At 38.0% G+C, this 22,074-nt stretch overlaps 2 protein-coding genes and 1 pseudogene across 2 annotated transcripts; 1 reads left to right on the forward strand and 2 right to left on the reverse strand.

Moving 5' to 3' along the window:
• Positions 1-9,910: 9,910 nt before the first annotated feature.
• Positions 9,911-11,597, reverse strand: LOC122088555 (protein CURVATURE THYLAKOID 1B, chloroplastic-like). Its single transcript, XM_042657856.1, has 6 exons — positions 11,302-11,597; positions 11,066-11,172; positions 10,894-10,980; positions 10,599-10,661; positions 10,389-10,426; positions 9,911-10,290 (listed from the first exon to the last, which is right to left on the reverse strand). The coding sequence occupies exons 1-6, from the start codon at positions 11,459-11,461 to the stop codon at positions 10,233-10,235; spliced, it is 513 nt and encodes a 170-aa protein (XP_042513790.1). The 5' UTR covers positions 11,462-11,597; the 3' UTR covers positions 9,911-10,232.
• Positions 11,598-15,183: 3,586 nt separating this feature from the next.
• LOC122089915 lies at positions 15,184-15,905 on the forward strand (annotated as a pseudogene).
• A 2,698-nt stretch (positions 15,906-18,603) lies between these two features.
• LOC122088768 (transcription factor bHLH57-like) lies at positions 18,604-21,925 on the reverse strand. Its single transcript, XM_042658094.1, has 4 exons — positions 21,064-21,925; positions 20,098-20,823; positions 19,283-19,798; positions 18,604-19,142 (listed from the first exon to the last, which is right to left on the reverse strand). The coding sequence occupies exons 2-4, from the start codon at positions 20,728-20,730 to the stop codon at positions 19,059-19,061; spliced, it is 1,233 nt and encodes a 410-aa protein (XP_042514028.1). The 5' UTR covers positions 20,731-20,823; positions 21,064-21,925; the 3' UTR covers positions 18,604-19,058.
• Between the last annotated feature and the right edge of the window lie 149 nt (positions 21,926-22,074).

The raw sequence follows: 22,074 nt of genomic DNA on the forward strand, positions 1-22,074 counted from the left end.
GGGATGGTTGTTCCAGACAGTTTCTCATCCTAATCGGCATAATCTTAATCCATCCCTGTATTTAGTACTCAACTATTGCAACAAACTATAACAACAATACTGTCAATTCTTCACGTAGATAACTTCCAACCATAGTTATGAAATTTGGATTCTGGCATTATTCGGATTAATTTTTTTCATTAATTCAATGATTTGGTCAAAATATCGGTCAAAAATGTGTGGAGATAATAAAATTCGAGTTTGGATTTGAATTCTGGAATTATTCGTTTACAAAAATAAAAAGCGAACAAAAAATTCAGATGTTATTTTTAATATTTACAATGCTTGTTTCATATTAACTATCAATTATCATATGTACATTACATACGAATTAAAATTTTTAATTTTAAAGAAAAAAATATTATATTTAGCTCTTTTTTTTTTTTTTTTCTAAACTCATTTCCTATTACTCAAATAATTGAATCAAAGAAAAAGAGACTAAGGGGGGGGATTGAGCACAAATTCAGCTAGACCCACGTCATCCATCATGCATGTTCACCTTAAAGACTAGAGAGAGTAACGACTGTAAGACTTAGTCAAACCAAAACGGGATGACAGATTTTTTTATTTTTTTGTATAGAAGTGTGAGAGATTACCTCAAGAAAGATAAGCTTTATCGGTTTATATTTAAAAAAGAAAAAAAATAACAAAGGATAATAAATACATAATAATCACACTATTTTCTAAACGCTTATCGACTTATTCAAGATATAATATATATATATAGATATTTTACATGGGATAAATTTCGGTTCGACTGAATTATTTGGGAATTTTAAAAATTCAGTAAAATTTGAGAATTTTTTCAAAATTTTTTATTTGATTCGGATTCAAACCGAATTATTTGTAAATTTTGATAAAATTCTATTTGGTCGAATTATTCGAGAATAATTCGGAGAATTTAATAACTAGGCTTCCAACTGAAAACTCTTTTTATTGAGGGTGTTTTTTTTTTTCTTTTCTTTTCTTTAATGGTTTTGTTAAGATAACAGATATGACGTACAACTAGAGCCTAGAAGTCAAGGAGTGGAATTGGATTAAAACACTATCTATCATGTTATTGATTAGGGAAAGGTCCTCGTAGGAGAATCATTCTCGTATAGTGTTTGATCCATCCACATTTGGGCTCTACTAAAAATAATTAAAAACCAATTAATAGAAGAGAGAGATTAAATGAAATCTAAGTGTGGATCAAATATCGAACTAGAATATATCTGAGCCATACTCTTGACTAAGCATCATATCTAGTGGGCGGTCAAAACCATAAAAATCCCTAATAACAATGTTTACAAGAAAGGAAATAGATTTTTTTTGGTAAAAAAAGAGAATAGATTTTACTTCTATAAGTGACATGCAAATGACATCTATTTTGTAATTGTAGAAGCTTGTAACTCCAAGCAAATGATATTAATTTCAGACAAGCTTCTAACTACCAAGTAAATGGCATTAACTTTTGAAAGTGTTAGACAAATGGCATTTACTTTTGTTCCCCAGTTTCCATAGTAGTCACTTAAAATGTGTAACTAGCAAGGCAATCAAAGCATGGTTTGAGGAATTGAATCAGATCAAATCGATTGGAGTCGTTCAGATCTATATCGATCTTGATTGATCCCAATTCTTCTTCAATATTGTGTCCCATTTAGTTATTAGACTAAATTGACATAGTTGATTTGATGACTGCCCTTCTTTGACTGCATTCTCAATCTGTTGGATTATGTCCAATTTAGATTCTTTAATTCTCGCTCCTACTGAGCGGAGTGCTCAAAATATCTTCCATGAGATGGATTGCTATGGATGAAGGGCAAAATAGTAAAAAATGATTTGAAATTAAAAATAGGGGTATTTGTGCCCAATTCAGGTCAATCTAAATAGAACATGACATTCTAATATTTACCAGAGTCAACCACAGCTGGGTGTGAAAGGACGGATTGGGCTCGTCTGTAGCACACTTTTGTGCTACAGATCGTGTAGCACGGGTTAGATGATCGACACGTGGCTATTTCTAAATGAATGGCCACGATATTTGAGGGAAGAGGGAGGCTGTTGTACGTGCGCTACAACGAATCTATTGAAAGAAATATACCATCCCAACCAAAAGAGGATGAATCGTAGTGCAGAGAGCAAACCCTTGCTCTGCGATTCTACTCTTACTCCGCCGGCAATATCGCAGGTAAGTATTTCCTTCGGTCCTCTGTTCTTTAGGTCCATGATCGATGCTCTCGAAAGCCTAAATCGGTCCGGCGATATCTCAAATTCTCAGGTGAAGTTTACACTCTTGCAGGCCACGTCCTTCTCCCTCTTCCCTTTCTTGGTGGAAGTCATTTGCAGGTTTGTTTGCTCAGCTTTATTCATGAACTCATTAGAGGATAGTTTGTTAATTTTTTTTTTATTAGCTTGAGCATTAAACATAATTTAAATCTCTGTTTTTTTTTTTTTAATGTTGAGGAACTGGGTTCAGTTATGCATTTCAAATCTGTTGCAGAGAAGCATTTTTCATTTCACTTCAAGGGAGTTCCATTTTATTTTATTTTTTTGATAAATACCAACATTGGGAGCCTTTTTCCAGCATTTAGTTATAGCTATTAGAGGCTTTTAGATACATAAATCTCATCTTTGGAGCTTTATTTCTTTGAGGAGCCAACGGTCAACAACACCCAACTCTCTTTTTCAATTTGATTATGGAGCTCTATTTCTGATTTTGCAATTTTGCCATGGAAAAGTGTGATGCATTGTTAGATTTGTTTATAGAATTATTTAACCATCCTTCTCTCTTTCTCTCTCTCTTTCTCTATTTTATGATCGATGAGCCAATACTGTTGAGGTTATTGGGAATGTATAGTTGGTTTCTTGTGAACTATTGGTGCCTGTTCTTTTCTTTATCATTATTTTAGTATGGCTTAGTCCCATGTTTTGTCTTCATTTGGCTGCAATGCTAAAATGGTGCCCTACTATCAATGACATTGTCTCATTATCTAGAAAGGTATTAGAGAGGTTTTTTTTCTTATAAAATCATTGTCATTGTCCCATTACCTGTATTATCTTATTGATTATTGACAAATTATGTTTTCCTTTTTGGAAGGACATACTACTATGGGAGATCAAGACATTGGTTTAGATGTTGAGAGTGTGCCTCGAGTCGACATGAAGTTTAATTCAGAGATCGAGGCTTATAAATTCTACAGTTCCTATGGGGGAATGTTTGGTTTCAGTGTGAGGAGAGGATATGCACATTGGAAAAGAACTGATAAGTCAATTCTAACCTTGAGAAAATTCGTATGTAGCAAACAAGGTTTTAGGGGAAAAGACAAACGAGATATTGATACGAGTATACCAAGAGCAGAGACAAGAACTAATTGTAGTGCATTGATGGGAATTGTGCGTGTTAATAATGGAGAATATAAATGTACAAAATTTGTTGAAGAGCATAATCATCCTCTTCATTTACCTGCCACCTTGCATATGATGCGGTTGCAATGAAAAATTTCTGATACATGTGCGTTAGAGATTGATTTGGCTGATGATTCTAGAATAAATCCTAAGTCCATATTTGACTTAATGAGCAAACAGTCAGGTGGAAGAGACAACATTGGGTATATCAAACAAGATCAGAAGAATTATCTTCGAACAAAACGTGAACGTGACTTATCTTATGGTGAAGCCGGTTGTTTGTTGATGTACTTTGAAAAACAAACTAGGAAAAATCCTTCTTTTATATATGCGTTGCAATTGGATAAGGAGGAGTAGATAACAAATATATTTTGGGCAGATCCAAAAATGTTAATAGACTATGTCCATTTTGGTGATGTTGTTAACTTCGATACCACATTTTGCACCAACAAAAAATATAGGCCATTCGGTGTGTTTGTTGGATTTAATCACCATAGATATATATGTATTTTTGGGGCTACTTTGTTATATGATGAAACTTCAGAATCTTTCAGATGGTTGTTTGAGGCTTTCATAAAAGTCCATGGGCAAAAGAAACCGTTAACCATTTTTATTGATCAAAATGTCACAATTGGAAATGCGATATCTGAAGTATTTCCAGATACATGGCATGGTCTGTGTACCTGGCACATAATGCAGAATGGCATCAAGCATCTAGGAAATTTGATGAATGATGGATCATTTTTTCTAAAGGAATTTAAAACTTGTATGTATCACTATGAGGGAGTACTAGAGTTTGAAAATGCATGGGATAAATTACGTAATGATTATCAAGTTAAAGATTCTTCATGGTTAAATCGTATTTATGAGCTTAAAGAGAAATGGACTAAGTGTTATATGAAGAATACTTTCACCCTAGGTATTCGAAGTATACAACTCAGTGAGAGTTTGAATGGGGACCTGAAGGATTATTTAAAATCTAGTTTGAATCTTATGTAGTTTTTTAAATACTTTGAGAGGGTGGTGAACGATAAGCATTACAATGAGTTGAAAGAGGAATTTGATGAAAGAAATAAAACTCCAAGAAATATCTTTCCCATGTCACCCATTATGCTCCAAGCATTACAAGTTTACACTCCTGAAATTTTTGAAGAATTTCAGGATGAGTATATATGGATCACTGCTTGTTTCATCAAATTTCGGATTGAGAGTGTTGTCATTCATGACTACATAGTTTCTGTTGTTAATAGAGAAGGAGATTTTAATGTCAAGTGTAATCCAATTAGACCCACTATTACTTGTAGTTGTAGAAAGTTTGAGACATGGCATTCTGTGTTGTCATGCTTTGAAAATATTTGATGTGCTTGCTATTAAATTCATTCCTGCAAATTATCTGTTAAAGAGATGGACACGGGGAGCAAGGAACATGATAATGGAAAGTGTTGAAGGAACCCGAGTTGAAAAAGATGTTAACTTGGATTGTACACAATGTTATAGGCTTCTTTGTCCTAAATTAGTGAGGATAGCATTAGAAGCATCAAATTCGTCTGAGAGATATGCATTGGTTGACAAAGTTGCTAATGATTTGTGTGCACAGGTTCAAAATCTTGTAGTCGCTGCCCCATCTAGAAATCCATCAAGTGAGTATACTAATGTCAACATAGGGTTTAAGAAAAAATCATCTCGTAAAGGTGGAAAGCGCTATAAGAGTTGGGTAGAAAAGCAAGGAAAAACAAAGAAAACAGGAAAATCAAATACTCCTAGATCTTCACATTTAATTCAACCAAGTGCACCATCTCATTCAAGTCAATGGAATCCTTCTGGTGGATCAGAATATATGGATAACAATCTAATTTCATATGCTCAAATATTAAGAGTAAGAAATCTTGATTTTTTTTTTTATTTCATTTAGTTATGTATTTATGCCCAATTTTATTAATTAAACTATCGGATTTGTGCAGGGATCTATTGATTATTCCCAATCCTCAGTGTTCTCTTCCCAAGCTGAAAACAGAATATGATTGGGCTTATTTGCCTCTTTTTTGCATCAAGTTGAATGTTTCTTAAGGACTATTGATAGCTATTGAACATCTTTTAAGTTATTTTCCTCTTTTTGTATCAAGCTGAATATTTTTTAAGGATTATTGATAGCTATTGGACATCTTTTAAGTTATTTTCTCTGTATATAATATTTTTATTATTCATTGCATATAATTATTCTGTAATTCTTGCCTTTTTATATATGGATTTAACTAACACATGTTATGTAGGTAAAGAGTCCTTAGCTCAAAATGGAAGAGCACCTGCGTTTGTTTCCAGGAGATGATGGTTCGAATCCATCAGAATTCTATTATTTTTTTTACTGATAATAGTGCATATGAGATCTGGTTAAGTTTTGTGAGGCATATTATCTTTGTTTCAATTCCATTATTTGTGTCCTCCAATGACACGTGTGTATTTCTCTTGAAAAATCTCAGATTATTTAAGTTAGGTAGCTTTTAATGTTCTTTAAGCTTCCTCATGTTATTGGCTGGATATGGGAAATATGGACCTTCACGAGTCATACCAATCAAATAGTAAAGCCTTTGTTGTAAGATCACAAATAATAGAGTCCTGATGGATTCGAACCATCATCTCCTGGGAACAAACCCAATTGCTCTTCCATTTTGAGCTAAGGACTCTTTACCAACATCATTTCAATCAGATTAACCAAAAGAACACCTATTAATCCAAACTAGATAAGAATCACAAATAAACTTTATGCTGAACAGAAACGCTGTGACCATATGCATATCCTTGACAAAATGCTTAACCACTTAAATCATTCCCTCTTGTTCTCCAGTTAGCGGACTGCTGTAGTTCCCATGACAATTAGCGGACTGTTGCAGTTCCTCACCAAAGGAAATGTGACAATCAGATGTCATTTAACCTAACTCATTCATACACCTGCGTAGCTGCTTGAAAAAGCAAGTGCCTCTCTTACTTGAATTGTTCAATAATATGAATAGAAGTTAAAGATAAAACAATGGGCAGAAACAACTTAAGAGAATGGAGCATACATATTAAGACCACAGAAAACTTTTATATGAAGGGCTACGAAGCCTAGTTTTAGAACTTCTCATCCCTTGAAAAGATAAAGATTATATCCACAGTTAAAGCATAACCATTAACAGAAATGATATGTTTTCCAACTTTAAAATATCTTGATAATTGGTTAATAATGCAACTGAGCTCATTCTTGTCTTCCAAAATCCATAAAAAAGCTGTGTACTTAGTGTTTTAATAGACAAGAACCAAACTAGATGAACACCTTTTGAAAAAATTGGTAAAACTATCCATATAAGACTGAAAACAAGTAGTTTACATTACCCAACCACCAGAGACAACAAATATCAAAACAATCCCTTACCTAGCATGAATGGATCAATTTATTCCCTGCTAAACATCCTAACCATGCTCTTAAGGTAGTTCACATGAGGCATTGTCACTGAACAATCTAGTGGTTGACCTAATTGAAATGCAGACACAGAAAACAATCTGCGTTATTCATGATAATTACATTAGTAGTTTAGTCCATGGCTAGGTTTAAATATCTTCAGCCTCCAATTAGGACCAAATAATCCATCCAATGGCTCCCGAAAGAAAAATGAAAAGATGAATGCAGCAGCCACAGCCCACAGCGAAGAATCATGTAAATATAATTCTAACAGATTTGAATCAAATATGCCTAATTAAATGAAGTAAATGACTTCCTGAAACCAGAAATTCAGACAAATGTAGAATAAAACCTCACAATTGTATTAGAACAATTCGCTGGCCTCTCAAACGACCTCTAATACTTCTTATTTAGAACACCCAGATCCTGGAATTCATATACAATACAAGATAGATGTTTCCAATCCAGTCTCAGAATGACTGAACTCGAAATTCGAGGAAGAAAAATATAGAAGGAATTGAGAATCAGATATAAACTCGTACACACAAAAAGGTGATCCGGGCAGAGGGGGAAATTTTTTTACAAAGACTAAAGGGGGTTCGTGGGTACCTCTTGAAGGAGATGAGAGAGGAGCGGAAAGAGCTAAGCATCTGCATTCCCTTCTTCGGCCATTGTCTTGATAATTGGTTAATAATCCAGATTTCTTGGTTCTTGTCTATTAAAACTCCTAGGCAGAGGCTTCCATTATCTGGACCGAAAGAAGAGAGGACCAAAGTCCCTCCCACCTGAAATATCAACCGTGAAGCAGGAAGAAAATAAAGAATCGCAAGAGTAAAAAAGGGGAAGTACCTACCTGAGATATCACCGGTGGAGAAGAATCGCAAGGAGAAGGATCGTCGGCAGAGAAGAATTGCAAGGAGAACGATCGCCGACGGAGAAGAATTGCAGGGAGAAGAATCCGTTTGGTTCCTGCGATCCCTCCCTCTTAGCTGTTTTTCTTTTGATTTCCTTTAAAATGCACGCTGCAACACACGTATAACAGCCTCCCCCTTCCCTCGGATATCATGGTCATTCATTTCAAAATAACCACGTGTTGATCATCTAACCCGTGCTACATGATCTGTAGCACAAAAGTGTGCTACAGATTAGCCCAATCCGTGAAAGGACCCAACTGTCCGTATACATTGTGTACTTTCACACCACAGCTGTCTCCGGGATAAGGAACAGTAGACTGGAAGGTTCCCATGCCCTTTTCAGTTCTTTTCTGATAAGAGAGAGGAACTTGCCTTCGTTTCTGTTTTTCCTCATCTTTAGTTTCAAAGTCAATTCTACAAAAGATAAAAAACAGTTTTCTAATACTTTTCAACAGAAGTAGTTGAACTAATGATGTATTCGCATTTATTTATGGTGAGAGTGAGAGGGTTAACATTGCGGACGGGATTCTTTCTTAGACCATGAATTCCAGGAACAATCTCACGCCATTCAAGTAGTGTGGGACCATTTCTAAATATAAGGTCTAACTCATTAAATAATATGAGATTATTGCAAGAGGTCTTTCGGAATAATGAAATTGGGTAATTTCGAATAAATGTGATGTTGATTTTTAATGCAAGTTTTTAAAGACAAATTAAGATTCAAAACACTTATTCATTCAGTTTTTTACGATTCTTTACATTTTTCCTTAATTGCTTCTTAAATGGCTAACTTATTGTTGAAGCTAGAAGTATTACGTACTACCTTTAATTATGGAGATTCCTTAAGTCTCTCGACATAATGGTTATTAATCCCTATAGTTGCTAAAAGCTTCTTAAGGTAATTCTCTTTTAACCGTTTGAGTCACTTTATGTCTCTACATGAGAAGCCTCTTGAGGTATCAATTCTTCAGTTTTGGGAGATGTATAATCTCTCATTCAAGTCTCAATTTAATTCTTTCTCATTTACTCTTCATCTCACTTGGCTTTTAAATAAAGGGAGACTTTAGCATTTGAAACGAGGGTCAAGTCACTTGAAGCATTCAAGTGTGTGTTGTTAAGCTTTGATTTCCTTGAGTTTCTTGGTGTTTTGTTTTCTAGTTTGAACATAGCCCTATAGCATTCGAAGGGGTCCATTAGTCAAGTGCACGATTACTGGGGGAACCATCGGGCTGTTTTATCTTGAAGCCCGATTTGTAATATTCCCGCTTGCACCATAGGGGGCATCTACGGTTTTAAGGACAATGTCAAGTGACACGACTCAGCCCATCGATTTTTCTAACAATCTTTGCTACAGATAACAAGAATATTTCATACAAATGATAAATTGAAAGTTCCCCTATCAAGAAGGCGACACTGAGCTTTGCTCTCTTAATATTCCGACACATAATTCCCCTACTTATGAATTAGGTATCACGAATTCTCTATCAACTGGTCTTCCCCAAAGTCCCAAGCGGAACAGATTTCGTGCCACATGATGGCCTTCTTATGTCTCATGGTCTCACAGGTTTGGTGTCAGGATGGAGTGTTCCAGGATGTAACGGATCAACCAAATTCTAAGATCCTTCCGTCAACCTCACTCAAAATTGCAAAACCAAATATGAAAGGTTATCAACCCTTATGGAGACTTTAATTGTAGTTGTTGCAGTTTGGCCTTTGGACTTTGGACTTTTGGAGCTCATTTTTCAACAAACGCACACAACCGCCAAGTGGCTGCGAAGGCAACAGCGAGCGATCTTATAATCTGTATTCCATTTTCTCTACAACTTGAAATTCATACATACTACTACTGTACTACTGTACTACAGTTCCAGTTGGAGTGATTGACACTGCTTCAAGTTACTGAATTTTTTGCTATGAAGCAATTACAATATAATAGAAAGGCAATTGTTGTGAAGTTGATTGGAGACAAATGTTGCAACTAAATGCATCCACTATTACTTATTTTTTTTCTTTAATAGATCGAAGAATGACCAAAAGTTAAAACCGCGAAGAGTTCTGGGTAACCAAAGGGGAGGTGAATGATTAGATTATGTAACCCTGCCTCAAACATGCTAGCAAACAAGATCAAACAAAATTGCGTAGCCAAAATGCAGGGGATATATTGAGACCAACACTCCTTTAAGAGATACCTGAACTGAACATGTCTACTTTGAACTCTCAAAAGTTCTAAATAAGAAAGGAGAAACAAACAAGTGGACATGCAGATAGATGCATGTATCTTGAAGTACAGTATATCATTGATTCATTTACTCGGGGGGTTAGAATTTCATTAAAACTTCTTCTTCTGCTGCTGCTGCTGCTGCAATTTACATATAGTTGCTTCAGAACCAAAAGAAAGAGAGGCCCTCCGGTCTCCAAGGACAATGACGTACATCAGTTCTTCATCATCATCATCATCAGATGCTCCCAATAATATCCTTGTAAGTGCCTTTGATTTTCTCGATCAAAGCTTCCCTGGAATTCCATTTATCCCAAGTGACCAGATTATCGCATATGAGAGATAAGGAAAAGGGAACTGATCTAAATATAATTCAAAAAATTTCAATGCCTACCGGTCGGGTTTGAATATCAGGTTCCGATAAGCAAACCACTGCAAGGATTGACGAGAAACAAGCATTTAATTGCATCAGTAACCTGATAAAACAAATGGATTCCTTCCCCCTATTCTACTGCCACATGGTGCCCATGTCAGTAAATTGTCATCATCCCACTTGAGACTGTTCACTGATTCAACACTATAAAAATTGTGATCTTCGACTTACCCCTGTGTAACCGATTCCAACGAGTTCCAGGACACCAGGGACTAACGGAAGCCTATCAATGGCCTGGTTTGGCATTATTTAAATATTACAAGAAAGATTAGGAGAAGAGTAACAGAAAAAAGAACAACAATAAACACCTAATTGAAAGATTGAATCATCAACAATAAACACCTAATTGAATTTTTCAAAACCCTTCGTACGTTCCTCCTCTACTTATATATAATTTGAGCAAGTGAAGAAGAGATTAGAACAGTAGGAATTATGTGTATGTAACGAATAAATAACGGAGTCTCACCGAGATCATGCCAGTAGAAACCCAGAGCGCAACCAAACCGGCCAATGCAAGAGAAGCCACAGCGTATTTATCATCCAGCTTGTCCCACTGTACAAACCCATCCTCAGAAAAAACCTAAAAAGACTACGAAGCACAGATAATATTAAAAAAAAAAGGTGAATTGAATCCTTACTGCTTCTTGAATGGATTTCACGAGCTCATCAGGCAGCTCAGAAGTGGCGACTTCGGCTGATGTTTCTCCTGTGGCCATAGTGACAACATTCCGTGCGATCTTACGGCCTGTGGAAGTGAGAGGAGCCAAGAATCAACCAATCCCTCCAAGTTGCAGTGCTTTCAGAAAATTAATTTCCATTATCAAAGGCTCAAATTTTAGTATTCAACAATTTAAAAGGTAATTGCATCACTTACAATAGGAAGTAGACTGCGGGCGGTTCTGAGAAGGAACAGGCAGAGGGAGTGTTGGAAAGCCAACGCATTGTGGCGATGCGGCGGCCGATTGGCGAGAAGCTTTGCCATCGATCAGGGCTGACGATGAGGAGATGGAAAATGTGGTTGAGCTCGAGGCCATCGCTTCCCAGTCTTCTCCAAGATTTCAGCCCTCTTCCTCCTCTATGCTCTCAGAAATTTTGGGGCCACACTCGATGATGATGGATAAGAAGATATGGAGATCAAACTTCAGGGTACTACTCCATTTAAACTTTATTTTTTTGTTTTGGAAAATTTATATTCTCATAGTTAATCGAATGAGGGAATATTGGTGGTGGGGAATGGGCATCCCTTCTCCCAAAAGTCCAACGATGGCTGACCAATGGTTCCTTACCTTCATCAGGATAGGGCTGACGTGGTAATTGGATAGGCAATTTATGGCATTTGATTGGTTTCGGCAGTTCCGGGTGGATCCCATAGAATCCCTTCTCCTTCAATGGATGAGCCCAGTAACAGAAGAAAACCCTATTATAAAAAAAAAATAATAATAATTACAAATAAATAAATAAAGTGTAGAAGAAGAAGACCGATAATAGTCTAAAGTAGGGGTGTCAACTGATCGGCCCGGCCTAATTTGGCTTGACCACTTTAAAGCGTTGCATCGTGAACACTCGTTTAAATAAACGGGCCTAGCTTTGGGAGACATGGTAAGGTTTATAATCGGGTTGGTCAGTGTTGAGTTTTAATTGGGCTTCCTTAAACGAGCCTTAACCAGGCTTTAACGGAGCTACGGACCTATTTAAGTCTAAACAGGCTCTAAACGGGCTTTAAACGTGCCTACCTTAAAATTCTATTCTTAAGTGGGTTGAGATTATGGTTGTTCTTTTTTTTTTTTTTTTAAGAAAAGATTCTTATCATTACAACTTACAAAATAAAGCTTAATTAAATCAAATCCTACTACAAAGTAAAAGGAAAGAACGCTTAACTAGTTTCTTACTAGTAGTGGCAAAATAGGAATTTTATGTAGTATTAAAAGGGCGGGTCAGACTACAACGAGTAGGTTCAAATCAGGCACATAGACGTGTCGGTTGGTTCGGGCGCCCAACGGGCTAGCTACCTACACCGTGAACACCTGTTTAATAAACGTGTCAGGCTTTATTAATCGGGCCGATCTAGGTCGGGTCATAAACATGTCAGGCTCAGTCGGGCCTACCAGTGCGGACTTAGAATTGACACCCGTAGTTGGTACCAAATGTTTTTCAAGCCGAGTCAGAGACTCAGTGCAAAGCTGATATAAAGTCACCAGGCCCAACATCAAATTAACTACATAACCTGGGCCTTCGTGGGTCGAGCCCAAACTTTAAATTGGGCTTGCTTGTCAATATGTTTAAGGTTTAAACACCCCCCCACCCGTGTGAACCCAAGAACACACCATGTATGCTCATGTGTGCCCCCTTATTGGCCCTCGTGCTGAAACAGGAGCCATACAAACAGGGATATGGTTCTCCAAGAAGGTAGTGTGGCCCCAAGGTTGGGGGGGGGGGGAATGGGAGCATTAGGAGAAGAATTAACAGGGGTAAGGAATTTCCGCTTTTCATATGGGGTGAGATACTCATTTTGTTTACCATTGTGTCTGGGCATAAAGACCACAATTTCTTTAGGTTATTTTTTCCCTTAAAAAAAAATTCAAAATTTACAAAAAATAAGAGGCGGACACATCCATCAAACACTGGAAAACCGTGAAGGCCCCATAGCCAGAAAATGAGCATCTATTATTAGGAGACCTGAGGAATAACTGAAACATCACAACCTGATTAGAAGAAATCAGACAGACATCCTCGACGATGAACTTTGTTATCCCCATTCCAGGTAGACAGTGGGATGGGAAATGCAGCCCATTTCTCAAATATTCAATATCAGGAGTGCTTGTAATATTATTAACCTTTTGAATGGCTATTGGCAAAATTGCCTTACATCTCCTCACTAAAGAAATCCTCGCTTGATGCTTCACATAATTTTGCCGTATTGCATGATGATGTGGTGTGTTTTTTATAGCTGTATAGATAGACCAATGTCCATATTTGCTACATGTGAAATTTAAGATCCAAATATATATAATATACATTGTTATGTTCAGGCGTACACGTATCCAATAGTGTATGTCCAAGCACCCTCATTGGTAGTTTAAAAATTTTCAATATTTTATTTTGCCACTTAGACCACTTTGCATTGGACTTAATCTTGACATGTGGGTAGAGAATCTTGACGGTTTTGTACACAAAATTTGGGCCCAATCTAATATGATACATGCTAGATATTCTAGGTTTACGAAGATAAGCTTCTCTTGGTGCTCCCACTTGGTAATATTTACCCCTAGAAATATTAATCATTCACTGTTTATAGGGGAAGAGTTTTGTGTACCATTGTGTATGGTGCATGACTAGTACTCGCAAAGCCATTGGATGGGGGATGAATGTTTTATGATACTCCCTCTCAACTCCATCCAATGGCTATGTACATGGTCGTGCATACAACGTGCCCCTTCTCATGATTGTTCTTGTGTATGAACAAGATAGGATTCTTTCTCCCATATTGTAATTAGGGAAAAAGAAGCTAAGAAGGAAGCATTGCCTGTAGATCCAGACATAAAGAGGAGTGAAAAGAATATCTTGCCCATGAAAAATGAAAATCTCACCATTGTTGATGCTTCGACGTATGCTTTAAGTGATTCCGAGCTATTGCAAGTAAGGATGTGAATTTGTAATCGAAATCATTTATCGAGACTTAACCGATCCGTTTACACCGAGACAGCAAAATTGTTTAGTAAATGGTGCGGTAGGCCGATTAACTAAACGGGTCGGGTCGATTTTAACCACGGAACCCATTGGTTTCAAATCGAATTGAAACCATTTAAACCGAACCGATTAATCAATATAACAATTAAATAAAGAAGGGGCAGTAATCCATATAACAATTAACAATTAAATTAAGTATCCATCCTGTTTTAATATGATTTATTACAATTCAGTTCAAGTTTAGACTTTAGATCAAGAACTTGTAATCCATATATGTTACTATGTTATTATGTTATCATAGATGGGGTGTTTTGGCTGAACCACCTGTCATTTTAATATTTTATGTTGTAGAAGGCTGGATTTGGATGTTGTATGATATTAGTTCTAAATGTTTGAGAATGACCATGCAAAGAAATAACACTAGATTATCAAATTAAGACATACTATCTTTACTATAGAATCTCTTATTTGTGGTTGCCAATTATTTTTTGATAAGCTTATGATATTTAGTTTAGAGATGGTTGCAAGTTATAACAAACTGATTATGAACCGTTTTACAAACCGTATGGAATAAATCGAAACTGAAACCATTTAAAACAGTGAAACCGACACCGTTTAGAAACCATGGAAACCAAAACTGTTTACTAAAAGGTCACGGTTTCAGAAAGTGGAGCCGTTTAGTAAATGGTGTGGTTATGGTTTTAATCAAATAAATATTAACCGAATCGATTCGTACTATTTAAACCGAAATCAAACCGATTAACACTCTTAATTGCAAGCACCACATTGCCATTTAAGGAACCCTCACCCTTATAATTATGGGTGAGTGGTAGCAACGCTAAGCGTTCCCAACAAATAAACGCTACATTAAATATGAACCTTTGATCTCTTTATAATTAATCTCTGCCCATCCATTGGTTTCAATCCTTTATTAAGGGTGGTTACATACACAGCCGGTTCCCAAGGAAAAGGGTATTACAGACGGGACCCATTTGCAAGTGCTTCCAACTCTTTGATTTCTGAAACCACAAATCGCAGCCAATCCATTATTAATCTTGATCGTTATTTATCAAGCCTTCAATCTCGACCGATGCTTCTTGACCTCCCACCACTTCGTCAATGAATGGTCAGATCCGTCTTCTTCTTTTTCCACGAAGTTGAAGGTCTCCCCGTCGGAAGTTTCTGTGTTTGGAAGCCGAAATCCGTGGAAGCATCTCCAGATAGATGCAAGAAGACCAGCTCTACTGGATCTGGATCTTCAAAGCGATGGAAATTCAGAACTTCCCTCCCCGGAGCAACAGCGATACATACGTCTTCTTGTCTCAGTCCAAGACCATGAGAAAGAGAAATGACAAAACTGAAAAAGCTACTGACAGGGCGGCGGTTCCGAAAGCTGATAAGCACCAACAACATCCTAAAGAGAGGAGAAACTCCATGTCCAACCCAGAACACAATTCCTCCCAGAATAAAGTTCTCATAGCCGTCGCCACCGCTACCGCTGCCGCTGCGAAGGGCAAAGTGAAAGCCAAGGGAGTATCCGTTGAAATGGTATCTGCTCACGAGATCCATCACGTTTGTAACAGAGTTATAAAGGAGGAAGACCGCAAACGTTCCCATCTTCCTTACAGACAAGATTTGGTGGGTTTCTTCTGTAATGTGAATGGATTGAGCAGGAACCTTCATCCCTTTAAAGCATAATAATGTGAATGTATTTTTGTTAGTTTTTTTGTTTTCTAGTAAATATTTTACGAGTTACATAGAAAGAATTTGGGTTTTGAAACTCGGATCAAACATCACTGATCATCGTTCCTTCAAAGCTATCAGTAGGGTATCTTGCTTTTGATTTTGATTTTGATTTCCTTCGTAAATTCCTGCAACTTGAGAGTCGAAGGTCGAAGGTCGAAGGGGTCGTTGGGGTTTGTCCCAACAAAGCAGAGCAGAACAGTGGAGAGAATATTACCGAAACAACCGGTAATCATTTGAAATTGAAGGGATAGTTCAGATTTATTATATTCAGATCAGAGGTTTAGATATAATGTAGCGTTCAGAAGGTGGAAACGCTTAAGCACTACTATCTTTTAGCCTATAATTATTACTTAATAAATTACTGTGTAAACATTATTAGGCCTTACTCTCACTGCCACTCTCTCTCTCTCTCTCTCTCTCTCTCTCTCTCACACACACACACACACACAAAATTATTCGGTTTCTCTCCCTTTTTTTCCTGGGATTTTTTATTTACATTTATAAGGTGTTAAATAATTTTTTTTTATAAATTATATAAAACATGTAAAACAATATAAAAAAAAAAGTACCCTTATAATTCAAAAGGAAAGGGTAATCTACACATTTAAAAAGAGTAGACGAGAAGAAGAGGTAAAAATTTAACTGTATAAAAGTTTCAGAAAACAAAAATTGAAAGGTAGAATATTTTAGTAAATATAAGCTAGGTGTTGGGGGAGTGACAATAATTAGGGTTTTTTTTTTTTTTTTTTTTAATATATATATTCAAGATGTGCCCAGTAATAGGAGTGTAGAGTGTTGTAGAATGGAGTACCATGAGGAAAACTTTTTGACTGTCTTCGCTCGCCTTGAGGTTGAATCCCTGACTGAGGTTGTCTATCCTAATTCTCTATCTATTTTTCGGATTTTGAGACACCCACACAGGGAGTGGGGAGTAGGCGCTTAGACGATAGATCGAGCACCCAAAAAGCACCCAGGCATAGGGGCATTCATGATAAGAATGCATATATGGGAAGGAAGGGGAACGGGTAATCCTCTCCCCACATGGGGAGGTGATTCCAGACTCGGGAAGGAATGTAGATTGGAGACATTATTGCTACCTCAGACACTTCAGAGAGAGAGAGAGAGAGAGAGAGAGAGAGAGAGAGAGAGTCACGCATAGGGGTGTCAATGGAACCCAGCCCAACCCTAAGGTCTCTTAATTCAATCCAAGCCTAGCCCAACCCTAGGTCTGGTTGGGATATCTCAGCCCATGCCCAACCCTGTCGAGTTTAGCCCAACCCAACCCAACCCTGATCGACTCTGATTGGGCCGAGTTTAACCCAATCCAGTCCAACCCAATACTATCGTTACTTGGTTGCTTGATCTTGATGCATTGCAAAGGCCAAAGACCAAAGTTTTCATATATGTATAGATTGTGGAAAACGAAAAACCTTTTTTTATAAGTACCGATTAATAATTATTAACATATTAATATGATTATATACTTAATACACATGGTTGGGTTGGATTGAGTTGGTTTGGGTCGGGTTGAGACCTCAACCCAGACCCAACCCAACCCTTCATTAGGCTTGAAAATCTTAATCCTAACCCACCCTATGGGATGAAATTTCAGCCCGAGCCTTGTTCTGGCTCAAGGTGAGATAGAGTTGATTCGGATTGATCGGACTTTTTTTACACCCCTGGTCGCACATTTTGGAACCCACGGGCCCCCCTCTCAGAGTTAATATTTGACTGAATCAAATTCAGTCAAATGGAGTAGACCCGTATATCCTATCCTATCCTATTCTGTCCATGACTAGAGGCTATAGGGCCACACTGCCACAGTCCCTTAGCCGGAGGCCATAAGATCCGCAGAGAGAACCCCAATTCCTTATCCTTCTTCACGGTCTCTCTCTCTCTCTCTCTCTCTCTCTCTCTCTATATATATATATATTTTCCTACTTTTTTTTTCCTCAGTTCCTTCCTTCTCCCTTGGGAGGGATATAAGCAAATGAATTATAGAAAAGAAAAGAAAAAAAAGAAAAAAAAAAAACAAATGCTTTGGCTAAGAATCAAATCAAAACAACAACATGATTGCTTGATTGCAGAAGAATATTCTTTGGTTTTCTTTTTTTCCCTACCTTTGGGGGTTGGAGGAGTAAAATATGTTATTTAAAAAAATATATATTTTTGAAGTAACAAATAAGTATTCATCTTACATATGTTAAATAAAGTTATAAGGGTATTTTTCTATTATTGGAGAGAACTCCCATGCATTTCTTACTTTCTTCCATTGGGCACTTTTTTCCTTATCAATGTATCCTTTGTTGGTGAAGGATTGATATAGAAGTTTGAAATGCTAGCGATCACACCACTATTCAATAGTTTAAAAGTTCTTTAGCCCATAGAATAATGAGATTATTATTACTATTATTATTATTATTATTATTATTATTATTATTATTATTATTATTATTTAAGAATAATGAGATTGTTTGGGGAGAGTGGGAGACTCATTCTTCACGTCTTAAGGAGCAAAGAACCTACTTCGTTTGAAGATGTTCTTGTGGAGTGATTTTTTTTTTTTTTAAATAAGGAAATTTAAGTGGATAAAATAAGTAAAGGCTTTAAGGACTTAGCCACATAAACGGAGCTGGAGATAACGGGGAGAGAAAATCAATTCGAAGTACTGTACGAGAGTAGTACAATTCTGATTTAAGCCAAACCAAAATAACAAATAAAAGGTTAATGGAAAAGGAAGGCATAATAATAGTTAGAAATCAATAATCATGTTCCGACTTCCGAACCTACAAAAAATTAAATAATTTGTGATCATTTCTGAGGCCTTCTCCGGAAAATAAAGAAGGAATGGAAATTCCCTGATATTAAAAAGAAAAATATAATGTCATTATCATCATCTACTTCTTCTGACGATTCTGTGTTGCCCAGTCAGGGGGATGGGTTGACTCAAGACTAAAACTGCCCAGGCCCCAACCCCACAACCCATGGGCCCCTCCAAGTCGCGCACTGCTCTGCGGCGTGGAGGGTTGAGGCAACCCTAAAATCAGAATTCTCAACTCTAAAAACTCCAACCCTGCCAACTGCCGAGGGTGCGAACTGTGCCCTCCTTCCTTTTTTTCTCTGCCTCACCAGGCCGGCGGCAAACGGGATAACGAGAGAGAGAGAGAGAGACCTTTTCCCTTGTGTAACTAGCAAATATTACTCAGGGTTGATGACCCTGAAAGATTGATGCACCGCTGTTGCGATGTCGTCGGCTGATCCCAGTTTGCACTCATCTTCCATCTGATATTACCCCATAAAAAATAAAAAAATAATGAATAGAAGAAGAAATCAAAAACCATTTTTCAATTTTTTTTTTCGAGGTTGGGTATCCGAAACGGAAAGCAAGCCGGAGGGAGGGGAATTCGGCAATGAAATATTACCTTGAGATTGAAAGAATAAAGAACTGAATGTCGAGACGATGTAATGTTGAGGTGTAAGATGTTCAGCCTGAGATCTTCCAAAGCAGCAATGGCTCTCACCAACTGCCCTGACCTCCTCCTTGCTGACACAATCTTCAGCTTTACATGCGTCTCTGTTACTATCACTTCGATATCCGCCACCACCGCCTTGTTTTCCACCTTCAACTTTTCTACTCCTTCATCGCCTCCCCTTCCCTCCTCTTCCTCCCCCATGTATTCGTTAACCTGCTTCGCATCATCGTCCACACTGGATCCAGCAACACTCAAATGAACGGTGGCCGACGATGACGAGTCAATCATCGTCCATTGCGGCGACGCAAAGAAGCCATTGACTGGTATGGTGGACTCTTTTGAGTGGTGGCGGTTACCTTCGCTTTCCGATTTACTCATTCTCTTTCGAGCGTCAAGTGACTGCAACAGCTGCTCCAATTCTTTAACGAAGTCAATGGCACCCGAGATGATCGATGCTTGGTCACCCTTCATCCATATAATAAGTAGTAATAATCTCACACTGTCAACGATTCTCACTGAAACAAACTAAAAACATTACTGTAAATGATGATTTTAATCTTCCTAACCTCCGATAGATAAAGGAGAACTGGAAACCCATGATTGGCAAATTAGCAAAATTACGGGTTTCTCAATTTAAGCCTTTTTTTTTTTTTGGGTGAATAGTTTCTCAATTTTCATCCTTCTTCTTTTCGGATAGCACAGGATGGGAATCCCCAAATCCCGAGACTTCAGAGAGAGAGAGAGAGAGAGAGAGAGATGTTTACCCTCTGAATGAAGGAGGTAGGCATCAGGGAACGAAGTGCGTTGAGATGGTCGTTCATCTGTCGTCTACGGTTTCGTTCGACGGCAATATGAGTCAAACGTTGGGACTCCACCTCCTCCTTGTTCTTGCTCGGCCTCGTTCGCTTACGCTTCCTCCTCTCCCGGCTGCTAGCCGCTGGGCCTGCTTTGTTCGATTGGGGTGATTTTCCTTTGGTCCTGCGACGATTCTGCTCAACCCGCCACCCGGACGACGACCCTGCCTTCCATTCTCTGCACTTCTCCTGCGAATTCGTTTCTACCTTGCATGCGGAACTCACCACTTCCATTTCAACTCCCGGACAAGACGATTGTGGGTGATGCAGGTCCTTGCTTTCTGATTTAATCGGCGATTGAGCTTCTGAAATGTCAATGCTGATGCAGCTCTCCAATTCCAGTGCCTGATTCCGGGAGTCGGTTTCTGGCTTCTTCTGATTCTGTTGCTGCTGCTGCAGTCTTAACAGAAACTGAAAGTTGGGGTCTATAAAAGACGGGGATTCTACGCCTCGTAGCATCTGTACGAACGACATTTTTTCATCTAAGTGTTGGGTTAATGTGGAGAAGAGTTGTCTTTCTTCCTCCCATCTTAAGTTCTCCATGTCTATAGACGGCTCATGGCCATGGGTGAAACCCAACGCACTTCCTCCTCGTTCCAGAAGCTCAACATTGAAATGTTCCCCAAGCCCAAAGAACTGCAAGAAAATAAAAGAAAAAAATAATGAAATAAAATCCATAAGTAGCCCATGAAGTCATAGACACATACAGATATATATATATATATATATAGAGAGAGAGAGAGAGAGAGAGAGAGAGAGAGAGAGAGAGAGAGAGAGAGAGAGAGAGAGAGAAGAGAGAGAGGGGGGGGGGAGGGAGGGAAATAAGAGAAATATACTACTGGGTTTGGCACCCAAGAATCGAATATTATCCCTTACAGTAATTGATCTAGGTGGATTGCTGAGTCTCCAGAGTCTCCACAAAGTGAAGGGACTGACTTATACTCAAGAATATAATGTGAAGAAAAGCTACAAAAGCAGAGCGGTTACTATTTCCTGAACAATTTGACATTGCATTGAATGCACCAGGTGCATTCAGTGGCGAGGGAAGTCATCAGTAAATGCACTTGTGGGGCGAGATTCCTTAAAATGGGGATTTCAAAGGAGAAGAAGAAGAAAGAGGAATAATGAGGGATCAATGGGTCCTCGGAGCCTTTCCATTCCACAGTTACAGACAGCAGTTGTAATCTTGTAGATGTGCGCGTACACACTAGAGTTCCTCCTCCTCCTCTTCCTCCCCCTCTAAAGCGTTTTCAGTCTGCCCCCGCCATTGACCCTTCTAGTTCTCCCTGTTCGGTTGCTAACATTCGAAGATGGGATAAGTGGAAAATACTAGGTCCAACAGTAGAAGCAATAAATATTGCCACTACAGAATTGGATGGGGGAGCAGAAGCAAGACCCATAACAGGATGGACAGATATATCTTCTTCCACGTTTCTGATTTGATTGGTAGTCCAATATTCCATTATCAGAAATTCATTTCATTCATTTAATGCTTTGAAGTTTAAACATTAAAGCCTCCCTCTCTCTCTCTCTCAGTCACTGGAGGGGATGGTGTCAAGTAAAAAGGGTAAAGATGTGAAATTTTTCCGAAGTGTGGTAGAATCGGGGAGGAGAAAGGAATAGATAATGCAAAGAGATGGGGTTGTGGTGGTGATTGGTGAGGAGCGAAAGGTGGGAAATAACAAGATGAACGAGAAGATATGAGAGTTTCAATGGAGATTTCGAGTGTGAGATTTAGGAGTTATCCTTGACTAGGGAGAGAGAGAGAGAGAGAGAGAGAGAGAGAGACTCCACTCTATTCTCCAATCTCCATGAATGGGTAAGGTACTGAAGAAGAGAGAGGAGTTGGGTCTAATGTGTGGTCCATCTCCATCCATCCGTCCGTCC

The sequence above is a fragment of the Macadamia integrifolia genome, chromosome 9 (genome assembly GCF_013358625.1).
Source record: "Macadamia integrifolia cultivar HAES 741 chromosome 9, SCU_Mint_v3, whole genome shotgun sequence".
Taxonomy (NCBI): domain Eukaryota; kingdom Viridiplantae; phylum Streptophyta; class Magnoliopsida; order Proteales; family Proteaceae; genus Macadamia; species Macadamia integrifolia.